The 22,055-nt window shown below is 42.4% G+C and overlaps 1 protein-coding gene across 1 annotated transcript in view; it reads right to left on the reverse strand.

Annotated features, from left to right (window-relative positions):
• Positions 1–21,774: 21,774 nt before the first annotated feature.
• MYRFL (myelin regulatory factor like) overlaps positions 21,775–22,055 on the reverse strand; it is a 117,587-nt gene continuing 117,306 nt past the window's right edge. The window contains exon 25 of the mRNA XM_081589713.1: positions 21,775–22,051. Within this exon, the coding sequence (XP_081445839.1) occupies positions 21,965–22,051 (87 nt within the window). The 3' untranslated portion in view covers positions 21,775–21,964. The remainder of the gene's footprint in view (positions 22,052–22,055) is intronic.

Below are 22,055 nucleotides of genomic sequence, written 5' to 3' on the forward strand. Positions count from 1 at the left end.
CTTACCAGAATTTTTCTTTTCATGTCCTTGGCTTACAATCTGGAGTAGCTTGCATTGGTTATTGTAAATGATGTTTTCCTATATCCTGGGTTTGAAAGCAAAAACATAGCAGGGATGGTCTTCAAGCTTTCCATCAGCCCTTCCCTGCCAATTCCTCCATCCATTATTACCTTTTCTATTTCGCTAGTCACCAAGAAACAGAATAGACATTACAGAGTGGTTCTCATCCTCATAGGCAGGAATAAACACGAAGTGTGGCAAGTATGTCATGGGATACCTCCATCTCAAAGTTTAAAAGGTGTTTGTATGTCTGTACTCAAGGTCTTATAAGAATCACAGAGGATTAAAATTCCAGAGCAGAGCACATCAAAAATGTGCATGTGTGTATATATGTGTGTTTTATTGTTTAGTCTCTAAGTCATGTCTGACTCTTTTGCAACCCCAGCCAGGCTCCTCTGTCCACAAGATTTCCCAGGCAAGAATACTGGAGTGGGTTGCCATTATCTTCTCCAGGGTATCTTCCCGACCCAGGTATCAAACCGATGTCACCTGCATTGACAGGTGGGTTCTTGTACTACTGAGCCCCCAGGGAAGCCCGTATATGTATGTGCATGTGTGCATATATGTGTGTGCATGGGCATTGATTCCCTTTGTGCTTGGTACTTGTAGGGATCTGTGATAGAAGCTGGAGTGTAACTGCCAGCAGATGCTTGACTTTCCACAACTAGTGATGAGAAAAGGAGGAGTAGGAAAACATTGCCGGAAGAACCTGCTGATTAAACATGGGATGAGTGATTCCAAGTTTTGACAGGCAAAGAATGTGTTTCTGAATGGAATCGATTTTCAGGCTGTCCAAATGTACACAGCACAATTATGAAGAGAATAGATAACCGCCCACTTGATTCTAAAGCTATCCCCTGATTCAGTGTCTGCATTTACACCCTGGTAAGATTTTTGGCCACCTGATGTGAAGAACTGACTCATTGGAAAAGATCCTGATGCTGGGCAAGATTGAAGGTAGGAGGAGAAGGGGACAGCAGAGGATGAGATGGTTGGATTGCATCACTGACTCAATGGACATGAGTTTGAATAAGCGCCAGGAGTTGGTGATGGACAGGGAAACCTGGAGTGCTGCAGTCCATGGGGTTGCAGAGAGTCAGACATGACTGAGCAGCTGAACTGAACTGAAGATTTTATTAGAAAAGACCATGATGCTGGGAAAGATTGAAGGCTGGAGGAGAAGGGGATGACAGAGGATGAGATGGTTGGATGGCATCACCAACTCAATGGACATGAGTTTGAGCAAGCTCTGGGAGATGGTGTGAAGGACAGGGAAGCCTGGCGTGCTGCAGTCCATGGGGTCACAAAGAGTTGGACATGACTGAGTGACTGAACAACAGCAAAAGATTTTATAGCCCACAGCATCTAAAGATCTCAGGAAACTCTTTCTAGACAATTGTGTACTCAAGATTGCCTCTTGCCTTTATTTACATTCTTCTCTCTTCTTGCTTCCTTACGAATCCTAGGCCATTGTGGGACCTCATATTTTGCTGCTCAATGAGGAAGTCAGAAGGAATCAATCTAGATGAATGTGCTGTCAAAATGGATGCTGATCGTGGAGAGGTCTGTCAACCACAAAACCCAGCAAACTCTGATAATTAGCCTCATGAAGTAAGGGGACAGTCTGTTTGAGCTACAGAAAACTAGACTCAGAAAACAGTAGTAACAGTAACAATATTTACAGAAAATGTAATCACACTTGAAGGCTTGGCGATGAAGGATATTTCCACTCAGAATAATGAAAACGCAGTTCTGAATTGTTATAAAACTTTGATGTAAATATATTGCAGGATGGTGTTGAGGGTAGGGGAGCTAGAATTCTCACACACTTTAATGTCTACATGAATGAACGATAGTAGCATATGTGTATTATTTAGAAAAATGAGCCCCGTCCAAGAATCAAGGGCTTAAATAACAGAAAATGGTTGCCTCTGGAGAGTGACATGGGTATGCGTGAGAGAAATGTAGCTTCAGCAATAAGCTTACAGGTCCCATTCAACTTCTGAAATCACGTTCATGTATCACTGTGATAAAACAACATTTGAAAAAATTGAACTTTGTCTAACTCCATATATAACTGCACAGGGAAGTCAGCATTGCCAACTTCTCATTCCCCGTGTAAAGGCAGAGGTCCACAGTTTGCACACTCCTCAGTTTGGAGCCCTCTCTGCCTTGCAGTCCAAAAACACTGTAACTGGGACAGTGAACTCCCCTGAGCTACAGTGACTCTGAAGGTCAGTTTTCAACATTTCTGGTTTTCTGCACACACAGGCTTCCTATACAGACCATATTATCCACAGTTTAGTTGAAGGAGGGCTTGTTAGATAACATAGAAATAATTTGCCAAAAGAGACAAATACTGGCAGTTAGAGGCTGCTTTTAAGGGCATGCACCCTTCCCATTGCCACTGGTGACCATACATTTACATTCTAAATGAAGAGGAAAACAAAGTAGTGAAATGTTAAGCGACTCTTGGTTTGAAGGGACAGTTAATAGTCCCTTGGGAATTTACACCACTCCTCTCTAGAATTCACTTGCACTTTTTCGGTGTTTATTTGCACATACCTAGTTTCACAGAAGTCATAAAAGATATTTATTCCTCTCTGTGCTTATCTTTTAGTTACACACCAGAGGCCTTACCTGAAACTTGAACACTGGGGAGAGGCTGTTCCAAACAAAACTTCCAGAGCTCAGAGCCAGAGATTCCCTGGTGACAAAGGCTTTTAAATCCAATAGAAATGGAGAGCTGCATAAAGCAGCAGATGGTCAGCTGTGAGTGTTGCCCTGCCACCCAGCTCAGGGTAACCAGCCTCCCCACTGTCCTTGGGGAGACAGCACTACCTTTGGCCAGGTAAACGATGCTGATTTGATTCTAAACCCAACCATCTCTGGGTGGGCGTGGAAAGTTCCTCCTGGAGTGAACAATACCAAACAGTGGGCTCCAGCAGGATACCTGACCTGCATGCCAGGCACCGCACTAGCCAGCGCTGCAGTGCCTGCCCCTTATCTCCAGGGCTCCTGCCCTCGAGTCCGTGCACCCAGTCTCAGCTCCTTAGTGTCAAGAAGACAAATGGGGACAGAGGTACAGTTTGGTGACCACTGCAGTCACTGCTGCTGGTGGAGCTGTTTGAAACTGGTATTGAGGAATCATTACAGACCCAGAGTGTCAATGAGTGTGGTGAACATACACTCAAGCATCATAGTGGACTAGAAATCAGAGGGTCTGTGTCGTTATCAGCTCCACTAATTCCCATCTTACAACATTAGTCTAGTTACCAACTAGAACATGTCTGCTACGGAAGCAAAAGTGCCTTAATATTTTGTTAATAAATGTTGAAGTCATTTGAACTTTTTGGGCCTCTGTTGCTCTATATTTAAAAATAAGGAGGTTTCTCCAGAACTGAAAGAGACATGTGTACCCTAATGTTCATCGCAGCACTGTTTATAATAGCCAGGACATGGAAGCAACCTAGATGTCCATTAACAGACGAATGGATAAGGAAGCTCTGGTACATATACACAATGGAATATTACTCAGCCATTAAAAAGAATACATTTGAATCAGTTCTATTGAGATGGATGAAACTGGAGCCCATTATACAGAGTGAAGTAAGCCAGAAAGAAAAACACCAATACAGTATACTAATGCATATATATGGAATTTGAAAGATGGTAACGATAACCCTATATGCGAGACAGAATAAGAGACACAGATGCATAGAACAGCCTTACGGACTCTGAGGGAGAAGGTGAGGGTGGGACGTTCTGAGAGAATAGCATTGAAACGTGTATATTATCATATGTGAAACAGAACACCATTCTAGGTTCGATGCATGAGACAAATGCTCAGGGCTGGGGCAATGGGATGACCCAGAGGGATGGGATGGGGAGGGAGGAGGGAGGGGGGTTCAGGATGGGGAACACATGTAAACCCATGGCTGATTCATGTCAATGTATGGCAAAAACCACTACAATATTGTAAAGTAATTAGCCCCCGATTAAAATAAATAAATTTATTTAAAAATATATACATAAGGAGGTTTTTATGTTGGTAATAATAATACCTTTTATTTATTGATCAATTACTATGTGCTGGACACTGTTGTGAATTAATTAAACCTGATTAATTAATCTAAGTAATTAATTAATCCAATAAGCTAATTAATTAAAAGGCAAAGTTTAAAACCTTTTAACATACAAGGAAATAAAAATACAGAGAGGTTAAGTAACTGGCCCAAAATTATTCATTTGGTAAGAGACACAATCAACATTCAAAACTTCAAAGCCCGTGTGTTTACTCACTTTGCTTTTGTCAACTAGCTTTATTATTATTAATATTATTCTCATTTTTGTCAATTGTTATCGTCAATGGGAAAATGTTTAATCTCTTCTTTCAATTCTATGTGTATTTCTTATATTACTGCTCATAGATTGATCCTCCATGTATCCATCAACACTTGAGCCTCCAAATGTCACTGTAAAGTCTGTATTTATAATCCAAATATGAGAAATCAGAAATTTTGTACACACCTGTGGATACAGTATAAAGGGGAGAGGGACAGCAAGTATTTAGACAGAATCTCCAACCAAAACATGCTAACAGGCAATATAAAGGAGCAGACAGAACAGGATACAAGGACTGGGATTATACACAGCTGTGTACTTTCTGAAATGGAAAGACTTGATATGTAATTTCCCTAAGCAATGTTACAGGCCAACAGCTACGGTATGCAGAGGGACCCTAGTTATGGGGGAAGAAAAGCATAGGGCTTAGATTTTGATAATTAATGGCTACATAACCCTGGGCAAGTCTGTTTACTTGATTGAATCTGCCTCCACTTCTGTAAAATGGGGTTGTGTCAGGTACCTCACAGGTTTCTTATAAGGATTGAATGGGGTTACAAGGAAAATACTTGGCAAACTCTTAAGACTGGCTGTACAATGTGGTGCCCACCACAGAGAAGCGGCTTCAGCATCACTTAGGAGTTTGTTCTAAAGGCAAATCTAAGGCCCCATCCTAGACCTACTGAGTCAGAATCTGCGTTTCAACAGGATGTCCAGGTTAGTCATAAGCACATTAAATTTGAGAAGTTCTGCTGTAAGGCAACACACAAATGCAGCCTGTTGTAATTTGTGGCTCTGTTTTCCTTGCATATACTGCCAATGAAATATAACATGGCCACGTTTCAAGGACTGGGCCTGCTCAAAGGTTTCTACATCCTCCCTCCCTGGGTCCTGATGAGTGGGCCTAGTAAGCATGTGACCAAGCAGGTTATTCTTAGAGAACAGTTCTGTTTGTTCAGGAAAGGACCACCCAAGAGAGGCATTGCCTTGTAAAACCCTTGGTCATTTTTGAGTTAGGAGAACCAATAAAATGCACACTCACATGTTCAAAACTGTCTTAGCCCTGGGAAAGGTTGTTAAACATGAGACTGAAGGGGAGTGTGTGCTCAGTTATGTCCGACTCTTTGTGACCCCATAGTCCACCAAGCTCCTCTGTCCATGGGATTTCCCAGCAAGAATACTGGAGTGGGCTGCCATTTCCTCCTCCACGGGATCTTCCTGACCCAGGGATTGAATCCAGTCTCCTGCATTGGCAGGCAGATTCTTTACCATTAAGTCTCCTGGGAAGCCCATGGTTGAAGGGGAGTAGCAGCCAAAGTGGAGATGATGTAAATTTTAATCTTTCCTGTTCAGAGTCCCTGAGAGCAGCAGCTAAAGGAAGCCACTCAGAGTGGGAGGGCTTCTCGACATAAATGCGTCTTTTATTAGATCCCTGTTGTATATGGGAGACATGGAACAGGTGCTTCACAACGGCCTGTTAACACGGGCTGAATACAGGATCTATCAGCTTCTTACCTGTTAATACAATTGTGAACACATGCTACCCTAAAACATGGCACTTTGGATATCGAATGTTTTAAACTGAAGGAGTTTGAGAAAAGAGCCAAACAGGATCTCTCCCCACTTCCGCGCACTTTCTTCTCTGAACCATGGCACAAGAGCCCCACGTGAGACGCGACCTCTCCAAACTCTAAGGAAAGGAGCGTCCTTGTCTCAAAAACAAGGGACATGGCTAGAAGAATTCAAACAAACAGGTCTCACTAAGTTTTCCCCAGTTTACTACATTCACCTCATATTTTTTGACCTAAAATACTTCTACATGACCACTTGCTCTTCATCAAACCCAGCATAAAAATAGCCAGGTTTAACCATTTCTTCAGGTCTTCATTTTATTAAGACTCCAGTATCATGCAAAATGTATAATAAGTACACTTGTATGCTTGTCTTCTCTTATTTGTCTTTGTCGGTTGAATTTTCAGACCCAGCCAGGGACCCTAAAAGGAAAATGATTTTTCCTCCCTTTCACTAGATTAACTCCATTTTATGTGTATGGATGCACACTTACATCACCATTACTCCTTTTCACCACTGTGATCTTCTTCACCTTCCATTCTCCTGGTCAAAGATTAACCAAGTGAACACATAAATTTTAATAACCTGTCAAAATGTCATAATAGAAGTGGAACAACTCCATTTGTATATCACTATTGACAAAGAATATTTCTGCATTTAGAAAGTGTTTTAAATAGGTATCCTAAATTTGGTTTAAGAAACAGTCTGTTCCAGAAAGACTATGACTAAGATATGAATGACGAACTAGAGTGAATGAATGAAGTATTAGTGCTCAGACAAATCATTGTTCGTTGTGCTAAAATGTCAAAGGTCGGAGTCCTTGGCTGTGTAGAAGTGGGTCAGGGGAGGGAAAAACCTCCCAGGTGGAGAAAGTCTCAACCAGAGAATGTTCCAGTTGAGCTTATGTTCTCCTCAGGAACTGTTAAATTCCAAATAGCTTCTTTTAGCTCCCATAAAAGGGCATGGGAGCAAGCACACTGGCACCCTCTCCTTGAGCAGTGATTGTCTGGTGTGAGGCACTGAAGTTGCCTGGGAGGACTTGACCATCAGGATCCTCCCAGGCCCTTAACAGAGGAAAGCTGTGTGTGTCCTGGCACACATTTGCACTCCCCAAAGTTTCAACATGAGTTGACTTTATCACAGTGGTAGGATTATATAAAGCACTATTCAGTAACAGTGGAAAGTCTGTCAGAAGGTGCCTATACATACGCAAGTATTCATTTATATTTTGTTCTAAAAGCTCCCTTCACTTAAGATTCAAGCATCTCTGATTATGTGGTGGGTCCTCAAGGTCTTTTGAAAGACAGACAAAGGGGCTCAACCAGGGGAAGCAAGTAGAGCCCCACAAGCTTGTTCTAGGACAAAAGCAGCCTCCTAGGAAGTGTTTTTAATAAAATCCAACTTTCAGATCATCCCCTGATCTATCTTCAAATCACGGCTGACTTCTCAGAAGACGAGGCTGCCAAAACAAAAAAAGCCGCCTCGGCACAGGTTCCCTGGAAGACAAGTCCCTTGGTGGCAGTGGTGACAGACAGACCTCTCAACACAGGCTTGGGAGGCTGTGAAAGCACAGACACCGATGGCCAGGATCAGCGGAACCTTCCGCAGCTATCTGGGGCATCAGTGGGTGAGCCACTAAATTTGGCGGTGCTGATGACCACGATAACAAACCAAGGAGCCACAAAAGAGAGGAGAATGGGAGCTGTCACATCATAACTAAGGATGATGCTGTGTGTGCACAGTGGCAAACCCTCAGGGGCTCTGAGAACTATTTAAGTTGGAGTTTAAGTTGGGGGTGGGGGGCTTCCCTAATAGCTCAGTTGACGAAGAATCCACCTGCAATGCAGGAGATCCCGGTTTGATTCCTGGATCGGGTTCTCCTCCGGAGAAGGGATAGGCTACCCACTCCAGTATTCTTGGGCTTCCCTTATGGCTCAGCTGGTAAAGAATCCTCCTGCAGTATGGGAGACCTGGGTTCGATCCCTGGGTTGGGAAGATCCACTGGAGAAGGGAATGGCTACCCACTCCAGTATTCTGGCCTGGAGAATTCCATGGACTGTATGTATAGTCCATAGGGTCACAAAGTCAGACAGGATTGAGTGACTTTCACTTTCATTGGAGGGAAGCTGGGATTGGAGGTGACAGCTGAGTCCTGCACAGCAGGTCACATCAGAGACAAAGAAATACAATGAACTTTTGCTGCCCTCTCCCCAGTTCAAGGCTGGTGGGATATGGGAAACAAAGGACAGAAGAGAAAAGTCCAAGTTTGTGGAAGTGCAAGCTGTAAATCTGAGATTCAGTCATCTGTGCTTACAGAAAGCCCAAATGGAGAAATTTTTAACAACATACCACTATACAGTTGGCAACATTCACTACTCAAGCTTATAAATTATAAATTTTTTTGTTGGACTCAATTTTATTCTTAATTCTTTCTTCTCCCCCAGACTGAATGGCATTGCTTATCTCCATAAATATTATATGCTGATTTAGTGCAATTAAAAATGATAAAATAATAAATTAGATAAAGTGGGTAGTACAAAAAATAGTAGTACTATAGCACTATCATTTGAAGGAAAAAAATTGGATTTTACACCACCTCAGCTACTGCCAAAACCTCTAGAGCTGCTGATAAGCCCCACAGATGCCAAGAGCACAGGGTCCACTAGTTTCCAACTGTGTTTCTTGTTGAACTTTTTCTGATAGAATTCTCACTCCTGCTCACTTCTTCACTGACGGGTGGCAGTGCATTCTTCAGGATCCACAGTTAGGTTAAATGGGGATAAGAATCAGTTCTATCTCTCAGAAATAGAGGCATCAAATAAGACAAAGAGACTATACTGATGATATATGTAAGTTCCTTCCCTCCCACATTTCCTACTTTCTAAAATATAATTTTATTTATTTATTTATTTTTGGCTGTGCTGGGTCTTTGTTGCTGGGTGGGCTTTCCCTAGTTGCTGCGATGGGGGCTACTCTCTAGTTGTGGTGCATGGGCTTCTCATTGCAGTGGTTTCTCTTATTGTGTCGCATGGACTCTAGGGCTCGTGGGCTTCAGTAGTCGGGGTCCGTGGGCTCGCTTGTAGTTCCCAGGCTCTAGAGCACAGGCTCAATAGTTGTGGCTCACAGGTTTAGTTGTTCGATGACATGTGGGATCTTCCCGGACCAGGGATTGAACCCGTGTCTCCTTCATTAGCACGCAGATTCTTTACCGCTGAGCCCCTAGGGAAGCCCATATTCCCTGCTTTAGAGTATCTATTCACCACTACCCCCAGCTTAAAAGGAGGAGCCCTACAGGCCACATGATCCTCTTCCCTGGCCTTAGCTGATGAAATGCCAGATGGACAGCTGAGCCAGCCTGGACCAGCCAGATTCTCTTTCCCAGGAATTTGAGACACTGAGTCACATAGCCCTGGAGAACCAAGCTGGAAGTTGATAGAGACTTGGGGTCCAAGATTACACTTGGGAGTAGCCCTGATGGGCGTAGGCAAGTGAGTGGACAGAGAAGCCAGCCCACAGAAAGAAGAATGAAGTGGCCTTTCAGATAAAAACAGGCAAGACTCTGCATTCCCCCAAAGAGGAGAGAGAGTAGGAGAAACTTCTAGTAACTGTCCAGTTCCCATACATCTCAGCTCAAATATACTTCCTGTATTTGGTGTATAATTCTTCTGTGAGTGAGTGAAAGTCTTTGCGACCCCATGGACTAAGGCTGCCAGGCTCCTCTGTCCATGGAATTCTCCAGGCAGGAACCCTGGAGTGAATAGCCATTCCCTTCTCCAGGGGATCTTCCTGACCCAGGGATCAAACCCAGGTCTCCCGCATTGCAGGCAGATTCTTCACTGTCTGAGCTACCAGGGAAGCCCAAGAAAACCGGTGGGTAGCCTATCCCTTCTCCAGAAGATCTTCCTGAATATTCTAATATAATAAACCTACTGTTCTTGTTTCAGTTTAGTTACTTTAAGTAAGTTTTTGTTACCTGCCAAAAAAAAAAAAATGAGGAGAGATAATTGTAAGATCATAACATGGAAAGCACCATGTAAGATTAATTTTGTCTTTGAGTGTCACCTAGGACATAGCAGCCATTAGGGAAAGGCAAGAGAAGTCCAAGTACACCTTCCAGACCCCAAAAGCGACTGATACCCTCATAAATAAGGTATCAGGATCTGGAGACAGCCAGAGGAACACCCTGTGTAGAAAAATGTTCAGATTCTTGATAAGGGCTGGTATTCACCACAATTCTCATTGGCTATGTGGCAGAATCCAAATGTAATCTACTAAAGCAAAGGGAACTGTATTAGACCACCAAATGCTAAGTCCATGGGAGGAGGCAAAGGGAAGGGGAGCCGATATCAGGCTTGGAAATCTGTCCTATCTCAGCCGTACTTTCCTTTGTATTAGCTTCATTCTCAGGCAAGCAACCTACGATGAGAATAAGACAGCTGGCTCCCGGCAGCTCCAGGTTTTGTCCTGTCAGCTTAGTAACTCCCCCCAAGAATACCTCGTAGCTTACAGTTCCAGTCAGATTCCCAGGGATGGTTCTGATGGGCCTGATTTGGGTCATATGCTTACCCTGAACCAATCACAGTTGCCGAGGGAATGCAGTATTTTCTTTTTTTTTTTTATTTTTTTAAATAAATTTATTTATTTTAGTTGGGGGCTAATTACTTTACAATATTGTAGTAGTTTTTGCCATACATTGACATGAATCAGCCATGGGTTTACATGTGTTCCCCATCCTGAACCCCCCTCCCACCTCCCTCCCCATCCCATCCCTCTGGGTCATCCCATTGCCCCAGCCCTGAGCATTTGTCTCATGCATCGAACATGTAATGGTGTTCTGTTTCACATATGATAATATACATGTTTCAATGCTATTCTCCCAGAACGTCCCACCCTCACCTTCTCCCTCAGAGTCCATAAGACTGTTCTATGCATCTGTGTCTCTTATTCTGTCTCGCATATAGGGTTATTGTTACCATCTTTCAAATTCCATATATATGGAATGCAGTATTTTCTTTTCTTGGGCCTGGGGTGAGGGAGTGGTGCCAACCTCATCTGATTCACACGGACTGAGAGCTGGGTCAGGTAGTTGCCAAAAGAAAATCAGTGGGTGGTGTACCCAAAAATAAAGAGGAAGTCATCCCAGGAGATACCCTGAGCTTGAGCTTCTGAGACTTAAAAATGAGAAAGGAGCTTCCTTTAGAAAGAAAAACCTCTTTATTTTAAAATGGGCAGAGGGACCAAAAGACTGGTGGGCATTACATACATACAGCCTGCCCTTACCCACTGCACAAATATTTATCAAACCCCTACCATAGAGAGAGAGAAAGAGGTACCTGTGGATGAGTCAGTCACTGTCCTGAGGCTCAGCCTCCCCACCCAGTCTCATCGCCAGCTCCCTGAGTCATCCCATGCCCCACCCAGTGAGTTTTGCCTTTCCCACAGTTTTCTTGAATCTCCTGGGACAGATGGCCAGCTCTTGGAGCTGAAAAGGAAAAGGGGTGTCTTTCAGAAAGTGGCGTGCCTCTCCTGTAAGCAAAGCTAGAAGAAGAGCTGGCTCAGATGGGCTGCTGCTGCTGCTGTTGCTGCGTCGCTTCAGTCGTGTCCGACTCTGTGCGACCCCATAGACGGAAGCCCACCAGGCTCCGCTGTCCCTGGGATTCTCCAGGCAAGAACACTGGAGTGGGTTGCCATTTCCTTCTCCAATGCATGAAAGTGAAAAGTGAAAGTGAAGTCGCTCAGTCGTGTCTGACTCTTCGCGACCCCATGGACTGCAGCCTACCAGGCTCTTCTGTCCATGGGATTTGCCAGGCAAGAGTACTGGAGTGGGGTGCCATTGCCTTCTCCCCAGATGGGCAGGGGTGGTGATTATTAACTTAGCAATTTCTGATGTATTTAAAATCAAATTTTCTCTCTTATAAAAGACTGATTCATAGGTGACTTCTGCCTTTTTCCCTTTCTGTTTAAAAACACACACACAGAACGCTTATCATCCTTTTAGATCCATACACTCAGATATCTCTCCCTGCTTGAAACCTCTCCTTTTCCTCTCTTCAGTCTCTTCCTCATTTACCTGAGAGGCAGAATGTCTCACCTCTTCCCTGTACTCTTACAGCACACTGTCAACGTCACAGTTACAGCGCTTTTCATACTGTGTGATGGCACTCTGGCTAGTCCACCAGACGGTGGATGCCTCAGAAATGTCAGGAAGGATGCCAGTCTTTTCTTGTGCCCCAGCACTGTACCCACAGTCTGGTACATAGATAGTCCTCCACAGATGTCAGTGAGTGAAAATGAACAAACTGTTGCAGAGCTCAGAGGTTTAATAGGTGGAAGATCCTCTATATTGGAGAGTTTTCTTAGAGGTAAATGGACCTCTGTGAAGTAACTAAGAAACTTTTTCTTCTCAACATAATCTTGAGTAGCTCTCTGTGGTAGATAATTCAGGGCCAAGAATATAGACACTAAAAGGAAATGTTTTTCAGTAATTGTATAGGATGTGAAGCCTGAGATCTTACAACTCACTTTAGGGGAAAACTACAGCAGCTTAATTACTGTCGTAATGCATTCAATGTTTGGATATAATATGAAACCCTTATTACACACTTTACAATTAATCGGCAATTAATTTAGATATGCAGTTGTGCTGTACAGAATAAAATGCAAAAGTATAAATATAAATGATGAATAATAAGCCATAATGGACTGTCAGGATCTGGAATCCTCTAAAAGACAATAGGCCATTTGACTTTCTAGTTTCTACTGGAAGTCATTTGGGGGTGTTTTAGATGTGTTTGGAGAATTAAAAACACTCTATTATTCCAAATAATAGCAAAAAATCACAGCTAAAAAGGGAGAGGAATTCCAATCTCCTTCAGTATGTCATCTTGCCATTCTCCCTGGTAAATGCGAGGCAATGTTCCTGTTTACTCACTTTTCATTTAACAAGTGCTGATTGGGCATCTATTGTGTGCTACCTGTTTTCCAAGTGAAGAAGATGGTGGATGGAATTGTAATTAACTCGCCCTAAGCATAATAGACTGAAGCTCATTTAAGAAAGCGACAAGGACTTCCCTGGTGGTCTAAGGGCTAAGACTCCACACTTCCAACGCAGGGGGCCCGGGGTTCATCCCTGGTCAGGGAACTAGATCCCACATGCGGCATTAAGAGTTCACATGCTGTAACTAAAGATCCTGCATTCTGCAACTAAGACCCAGTGCGATCAAATAAACATATGTATTTTTAAAGGAGAATTTCTAACTTCTTACTTACTCATTCAAAATAACATCTTCCTAGGGACCATTGTTAAAGACTCTAGTCTTTGTACACTTTCCACTTTACAACTAGGTTTTCCATAGATATCTCATGTAGTGTCCACAGTAACTCCTAGTGTAGATAGGACTATTATAGATTCAGTGTTGCAACTGGGAAAGTGAAATAAACTATCCAAGATGACAGCAATGGTCAGTTATTGAGCCAGGACCAGGACCAAGGTTCCTGACTCAGAGTCTAGCTCTTTTCCCAGTTATTCTGCGTTTAAACAGGAGGTCAGACTAGTGCAGCTAAAAATGGTTTTAGAATTCAACTCTGGCAAAGACATGCCATCAAGAGTCTTTCTCAAATGCGATCTCATCTATATTTGTACAGGGCTATGAAAAGATACCTGCCACCTGCTATCTATTTCTGGGCCTTCCCTGGTAACTCAGCCGGTAAAGAATCCACCTGCAGCGCAGGAGACCCCAGTTCAATTCCTGGAAGATCCCCTGGAGAAGGGATAGGCTACCCACTCCAGGATTCTTGGGCTTCTCTGGTGGCTCAGATAGTATAGAATTTGCCTGCAATGTGGGAGACCTGGGTTCGATCCCTTGGTTGGGAAGAGCCCCTGGAGGAGGGCATGGCAACCCACTCCAGTATTCTTGCCTGGAGAATCCCCATGGACAGAAGAATCTGGCAAGCTACAGTCCACGCGGTTGCAAAGCATCAGACATGACTGAGTGACTAAGCACAGCACATGTGAAAAAATGGAAGAGAGATTGTGGTCATTGGCGTCCATCCCTTCCTCCAATAATATCTCTTAATAATTGTCATAGACTTTCTCCATTCACAGAATCCAGCCATGAAAAGATGAAACCGTATGTGGAACACTGTTGATAAACTGGAGGGCCCTGAAGTTGTGCTTCTGCAAGCTTTAAACAACCACATCAAAAATGCACTGGAGTTTAAATCCTTGGATGCTTCTTAAGAGCTCAACCGGCTGCTTAGAATCAGACACAAAAATCAATGACATATGTCCTTGAAGAAACGAAAACCAAAACACTTTAAGCTTTGCCAAGTGAAGTTTTTCCTGAAGTGTTCCTTGGAGTGAGGTTGATATTTAGCATTCTCAAGTGAGCTGTTAGGCCCCGATGCAATATAAATAGATATAACTTAGTGGCTGGTGACAGGGGATTTTACTCACGTCTGTCCCTCTGCCCTCTGTCTAGTCTGTATTATAGCCAAACGGCCTGTAATAAATCCTGTCAGCTCACAGGGCCTGGTGAGTGTAAGTATCTCTTACCGGAGCCATTATGTGTTAGTACCTTTGAGGTAGGTCATTATCTGTGTTGGTGGCCTTTTGCAAACTTTGAAGAGTTGTGAGGAAAGGAAAAAATCTCCAAAGAGTAAGTGATGCAATTTTCTGAACTAAATTGTCTCACTGTTGAATTCATATTACTGAACCAAACTGGGGTCCATTCACCTGACATAAGAAAAGGCAACCTGACACCAGTTGTGGTGAGAGAAAGTACAGCATTTATTGCAAAGCCAAGCAAGGAGAATGGATGGCTCATGCTCATAGATCTAACTAAGCTCCCCAGTGGCTTTTAGGGAAGTGTTTTAAAGGCAGTGCGAGGGGTAGGGTTGCAGGGTGCCTGGTCAGCTTGTACACAATTCTCTGGTTGGTTGATGATGAGGTAACAGAGTGATGTTTCAGGAATCTCATGTTTGATGATGAGGTAATAGGGTGATGTTTCAGGAATCTCAACCATCAAGCTTCTGGTTCCAACCAGTCTGGGGTCTACATGCTGATGGTCAGCATGTCGTTAACTTTTTCCACATGATAGGGATTTTATTATCTGCAAAACAGCTCAAGAACATGACTCAGAATATTATCAATAGCCCTTGAGGAGAAACTGAAGATCCTTGGTTTGTTTTATGGCAAACTATTATTTTTGTCTTGCTTGACAGTTTTCCTTTGTTTCTGCATTTTCTCAGTTCTCTAATTAAATTTGCTTTTTGGAACTCCGAGAAGGCCTAGGAGACTAAAACTCTTCTACAAACAAGAGGGACATGGGGAGTGGTCCTTCCCTTGAAAGTTTCCCTCAGGGTCCTGCCTGTTTTATGCTGAAGTCCAGTCCCTAATATGATGATGTTTGGAGATCTGATTTGGGGTGGTAGTTAGGTATAGACAAGGTCATGAAGATAGGGCCCCCATGACAGGATTAGTGCCCTTATTTAAAAAAAGGCACCAAAGAACTTGATTTCTCTCTCTCTCCCTCCCTCCATGTTCATGTGCTAAGGAAAGATCATGTGAGGACAGAGCAAGAAGGAGGCTGTCTCAGCTGAAGGATACAGCCCTGACCAGACACTGAGTCTGCTAATCTTAGACTATCCAGCCTCCAGCACTGAGAAATAAATTCCTGTTGTTTAAGCCACTCAGTTTTAAATTTTGTATGATAGCCCACGCTGAATAAGATATGTGTATAGTGGAAGTGGATTAAATTTAACAGCAGAAAACCTGGCTCATCTCTTGTCCTTGCTTAACCTCTTTGTGCCTTAGTCTCCTTATCTGTAGAATGGGGAACTAGAAATAACTCTCACTCCCCGCATCACAAGGTTCTTTTTTAAAAACTTTTTATTTTGTATTGGAGTTTAGCCGATTAACAATCATGTGATAGTTTCAGGTGGACAGCAAAGGGACTCAGCCATACATATACACGTATCCATTCTCCCCACCTCCTTGGGCTTCCCTGGTGGCTCAATTGGTAAAGAATCTGTCTGCAATGCAGCAGACCCAGGTTTGATCCCTGGGTGGGGAAGATTCCCTGGAGAAGGAAACGGCAACCCACTCCAGTACTCTTGCCTGAAAAATCCCATGGACAGAGGACACTGGCAGGCTATAGTCCATGGGGTCATACGAGTAGGACATGCCTTAGGGACTAAACCACCGAATTGCCCCCCCATCCAGGCTGCCACATAACAATGAGCAGCTTTCCCTGTGCTATAAAATAGTACCTTGTTGGTTATCTATTTTAAATATAGCAGTATGCACATGTCCATCCCAAACTCCCTAACTATCCCTTCCCCTCATCTTTCTCCCCCGGCAATCATAAGTTCGTTCTCTAAGTCTGCCAACATCAGAAGGTTCTTGTGAGAATCCAGTGAGGGAAGATTTGTAAACTGCCAACAGCATTGCTTTTTTGATCTTCTCTTGAGGATCTTGAGTTTCATGACTCAAATAATGTGTTGTTGAGAATCTGCCATTAAAGTTGAAATGGCAAAATTGTGTAGGAAAAATAAAAATGGAAAAAGAGGTTAAGAGCTCTACAAAATATTTTTATTTTTAAAATGCTGGAGGTCTGAACCCATGCATGCTAATTGTTTTAAGTGAATGCATTTTGATGGTTTGGTTGTTTAAAAAAAATCTGAGCTAGTTTGAATTCTTGTATTAGAACTCAAGAAAAATCATTGTAATTCTATTTGCTATGTTTAGTGTTATTTTATATTTTATAATACTTATATATTATAGTATTCTTTAAGGTATTTGAAAGCTAACCCACCAAGCTCTTCTGTCCATGGAATTCTCCACGCAAGAACACTGGAGTGGGTATCCATTCCCTTCTCCAGTGGGTCTTCCCTACCCAGGGGTCAAACCCAGGTCTCCCGCATTGCAAGCAGATTCTTTACCATCTGAGCCACCAGGGAAGCCCTCTGAACTGAACTCATATGATCACAAATGGCACCTTGTGGTACATGTGATATTTTAGCCTAGCTGTTATGGACTGCATTTCTTACTTTTTTAAAATATTTTTTTAAATTTTAGAACAAATTTAGATTTATTAAAAAATAATGAAGCTAGTATACAGAGTTCCAATAAACTCCACACCTAGTTTCCCCTATTATTAATATCTTAACATTAGTATGGTATATCTGTCACAGAAAATGGACCAGTATTGACACATTATTAATAACTAAGGCTATACTTTATTCAAATTTCCTTAGTTTGCATCTGATCTCCTTTTCTGGTTCCAGGGTCCCCTGTAGAAGAATATCACATTACATTTAGTTATACCTTTTTTTATGTCTTGAGAATTCCTGGCAGTCCAGTGGTTAGTGCTTGGCACTTTCACCACTATGGGCCCAGGTTCGATCTCTGGTTGGGGAACTAAGATCCTGTGGCACAGCCAAAGTTAAAAAAGAATAGTACTGGGTCAGGAATTTTGTAGAATGTCCCTCAGATGGGATTTGACTGGTGTTCTGCTCATGAGTGGGGCTTCCCAGGTGGTGCTAGTGGTAAAGAACCCACCTGCCATTGCAGGAGATATGAGAGGCACGAGTTCAATCCCTGAGTGGGAAAAATCCCCTGGAGGAGGACATGGCAACCCTCTCCAGTATTCTTGTCTGGAGAATCTCATGCACAGAGGAGCCTGGCAGTCCACAGGGTCATAAAGACTTGGACATGATTGGAGCAAATTAGCATGCACACACACACTGCTCATGATTAGACTGGAGTTATGGGCTTTTGAGAGGAATCTTCTTATAGACGTTCTAATCACATGAATTTGGGAATACTCGAGTAGAGAGTCAGATAATTCTCTGCCATAAGGAAAAATCTTTTGTCCTGAAGCACCATGGTCTGCAATGGACATCTAACACCTAGAGAAGTGAGAAGTGTTATCCATACAAAAAGAAACTTACAGCAAGATCTATTCTAGACCTAACTAATCCCAAGAAGCCATAGACTGCCACAGGTCTGTTCACTGTCTAAAATCCTTTTGTTCTGAAGTCTTTCAACACATCTCCTGTAGTAAGTTTTCTGAGGGGAAAAGATTTTCAGTTTATTATGGAATTTGATGGGAAAGAAGTATTCATTCATTTTATAAGAATCGTTACTCAACTAGATATCTGAAACCTCTATAGTATCCTGAACACAAATGAGTGAATAAGAATATGGGAATTATGCACTGAGAAGAACTCATAAGTTTGCCGCTGACAAGTATGTACCCATGTGTGCTAAGTCACTTCAGTTGTGTCTGACTCTCTGCGACCCCATGGACTGTAACTGGCCAGGCTCCTCTGTCTATGGGATTCTCCAAGCAAGAATACTGGAGTGGGCTGTCATGCCCTCCTCCAGGGTGTCTTCCTGACCCAAGAATCAAACCCGTAGCTCCAGAATTGCAGGCGGATTCTTTACCACTAAGCCACTGGGGAAGCCTCATGTACCAGCAGAAGAGTCAAATTAATGGCGTCTCTACCACACCAAGCACCTGGGACATTATTTTAAAAATGGAGTGGCAACTCCAGTATCCAGACCAACGTCAGGTTGCGACAGGCTGATACTATAGTTTAGAGAAGCAAGTTTGAATTTGAATATAAGAAAATGTAGGAATCCTGAACTCTCAAGACAACTATCTTATTTAATTTTCTGCAAAGGCTGTGCTGTTAGTAAAGGGAAAACAATTTTCCAAATATAGAAAAAAATATAAATGTTGTATAGTACACATGCATATGTTCTATCTGCAGTTTGATTTTTGCAGTTGACAGAATGTCTCCGTGTATGTGAGTGTTCAGTTACTCAGTCCCTTTATAATCCCACTGTGATCTTTATTCAGTTCTGTATAACAAAGCAGCTTGTATTTATTTAGATTCTATCTGTGCATTATTTTATCTCATTTAATCCTATCTGTTGCAGGTACTCACTGTCCTCTTCTATAAAATGAGGAAATTGAGGCTTAGAGAAGTTAAGTAATTTGCTCAAGATACACAAATAAAGTCAGGATTCAGGACCAAGGCAAGGACTATTTGACTCCAAAATCTCAGCTCCTACTGGGTTAAACTACCTTTGTGTCCATAAGTTATTTCAAAATGCCTTCTGTGTAAGTAAGCCACATGTCTTTTCTTAGAAGCTCTTGTAATTTCTATCCACATGGCATGTGCTTAATCATACTTGAAAATAAGGAAAGAGGGATTTATTATTCCTACTAGTTACCACTGTCAAGGTAATAAAAAAAAAAAAATCCAATTGTCTCATCATAATTGACTCATAGGCTAAAAAGGATTCTGGGACCCAAGTCCACTCTATGGAGGAGTCTTACCCTCACATCACCAAACAATTCTCAGACACCAGCTAGGTGTCCAACAACTCAACCCAATTCTGGTACCATCTGTCAGGAGACAGCTTCAGATTCCACAGGTTAAGGGCTGGGTCCTATAGGACTCTCCCTAATCCCCAACTTCAGATGCCAGGTGCAAACCCAGATTATCATGTGTGCTTCTGACCTACCAGCTGCAGATTAGTGTTTCCCCTGTACCCCCTCTTGGGGTTTGATTAATTTGCTAGGGTGGCTCACAGAACTCAGAGAAACATTTTACTTACTAGATTATGTGTTTATTATAAAAGAATGTAACTCAGGAACAGCCAGATGGAAGAGAGATCCAGGGTAAGGTGCAGGGAAAGGGTGCTTTCTTCCCGAATCCCCATGTGTTCACCTACCCATAAGCTCTCTGAACTCCATCCTTTTGGATTTTTATGGAGGATTCATTCCATAGGAATGATTAATTAAATTATGCCACTCATGACTGAAATCAACCTCCAGCCCCTCATTCTTCCCCAGAGATCATGGGTGAGACTGGAAGTTCAAATCCTCTAATCACGTGATTGGTTGTCCTGGTAACCAGCCCTCATCCTTTGGCACCATGTAAATGTCACGCCATTGACAAAACCAAAGACACCTTTATCTCTCTCAGCACTTAGGGAACTCCAAAGGTTTTAGGAGCTCTGTGCCAGGAACAAGAGATAAAAATCAAATGTACATTTCTTATTATAAATTACAGTATCACAGATGCCAACAGTAAGATAAGGGAAGGCCAGTCATTCAACAGCCCTGTTACCTGAAGCCAGAGTGACTTGAACCTCCATATCCTAAAATAGAGTGTATTAATGAAAAATCTGAGGTGTATGTAGGTCAACAGACCAGAAGATGATCCCCTTTGGAAGACAGTTTGTTACAATTCCCAAGGGGAAGTGATATGACACTAGGAAATACCAGGGTCAGTCAGGAAGAAGAAAGAGAGGGAGAAACTGTGGGGAAAAGCCTTTATTGTCATTTTCATGGAAGGAACAGGTGAGGCAGGGGAAACAGGCTTAGAACTGGCTAGTTTGAGTAATTTCAGCAGGCTCTGGGCAAAAGAGGCTGTCCCTAGTTGTCTGGTACATGGCCCTGGAGCAATCAGGGCAGGGGGATAGTAGTCCCAAATATGAGAACTTGATAAAGGAGGTGGTTGGGGGTGGGGGCTCTGGGTTGTCTGGTTGGTATTTGAAAATCATTGGTGGCAAGTTTACTATCTCTAGGAATAGCCTAAACCTGGGAGCTAGAGTCCTATGAGGGTCAGCAAGACCCCAAGATATCAAAACATTAGAAAACAGAAAATAAAAGATACAGTTAGTACACTCTAGCTAGAGAATTTCCAGCTCTTCTAAGTTGGGAAGAGCATTCAAATCTATCCATAAGCCAAGTAGAAATATCCAAAGCTAATTCAACTGTAAACAATGGAGATGGGTCTTAATCCCCTGTAAGAGAACCTCTTGCATATAGAGGAAGAACAACAAAAACAAGGCAATGTGTCTCTCTTCCTGCCCTGCAGATAGGTTCATCTGTACCCTTTCTCTAGATTCCATATATATATGGCAATATATAATATTTGTTTTTCTCTATCTGACTAACTTCACTCTGTATAACAGATTTTATGTCCATCCTCACCCCTACAAATGACCCATTTTCGTGCCTTTTTATGGCTGAGTTATATTCCATTTTATATATGTACCACATCTTCTTTATCCATTCATCTGTGGTGACCTAGAGTGGGGGGATGAGAGGGTGGGAGGGAAGCTCAAGAAGAAGGAGATATATGTATACATATAGCTGATTCACATTGTTGTACAGCAGAAACTAACACAACATTGTAAAGCAATTATACCCCAAAAATAAAAATAAAAGATTTTTAAAATAACAAAAACCTAAGATATTGGTAATGACAACTGAGCCTAGACTGTCTGGGTTAATTTAAAGGACTTGTCACAAGCTAGTGCTTCCCAAGAGGACATAAAAGTTTAGCACCCATCAAACATTACAAAGTAACATTACAACGATATTATTTTTTTAAAATGCAGTTTATTAGCAAGTTACAGTCTCTACACTAGTGTATGTAGTTCAGGTGCACACACACACATATACACATAGTAATAGCTTGCCTAAATGTGAGCTCATCATCGGATACCACCCACCCCTCCCCCGACACACACCAAATCACAAATTCTCAAGAGTCTGTGTTTAGTGGGTCCAAGTTGACATGGCTGAAATGGGTCTTTTTGTTTTCCTCAAAAGCATTGAGATATACGAAGACAAAGTAAAGTTAAACCTGCCGATTTTGACCTCACAGCTTCCTTAGGAACAGAAGCAGTATTTTCAAATCCAACAGTGCTGTTTACTCCAGGAAATGTTTTCCTCATAGTCGCGGCAAAATCAAACATCACAGTATCTCAAATTCCAACAAACACTTTATTCTCCTCACTAATGTCTCGAAACCTTCGGAAGCCAAAGCCTGGAAAAAGCCCTCTGGCAATAAACGTGAATGTTTTACAAAGGGTAGAGAGAAGTTGCAAGAGGATAAATGTTTCTGTTAACTGTATTGGAGTATTTTTCTTTGGTAGAGTCCCCAAACAAACTTGAATAAATTATACACAATGTCGATAGAAGTAAAAGAAGTAGTCTGTAAAGAATTTCCCGGCAAAATAAGGGTCCGTTGAACAGTCAGCTAAATCCTGT

This window comes from Giraffa tippelskirchi, chromosome 4, assembly GCF_054371585.1.
Source record: "Giraffa tippelskirchi isolate mGirTip1 chromosome 4, T2T-mGirTip1v1.2.pri, whole genome shotgun sequence".
Taxonomy (NCBI): domain Eukaryota; kingdom Metazoa; phylum Chordata; class Mammalia; order Artiodactyla; family Giraffidae; genus Giraffa; species Giraffa tippelskirchi.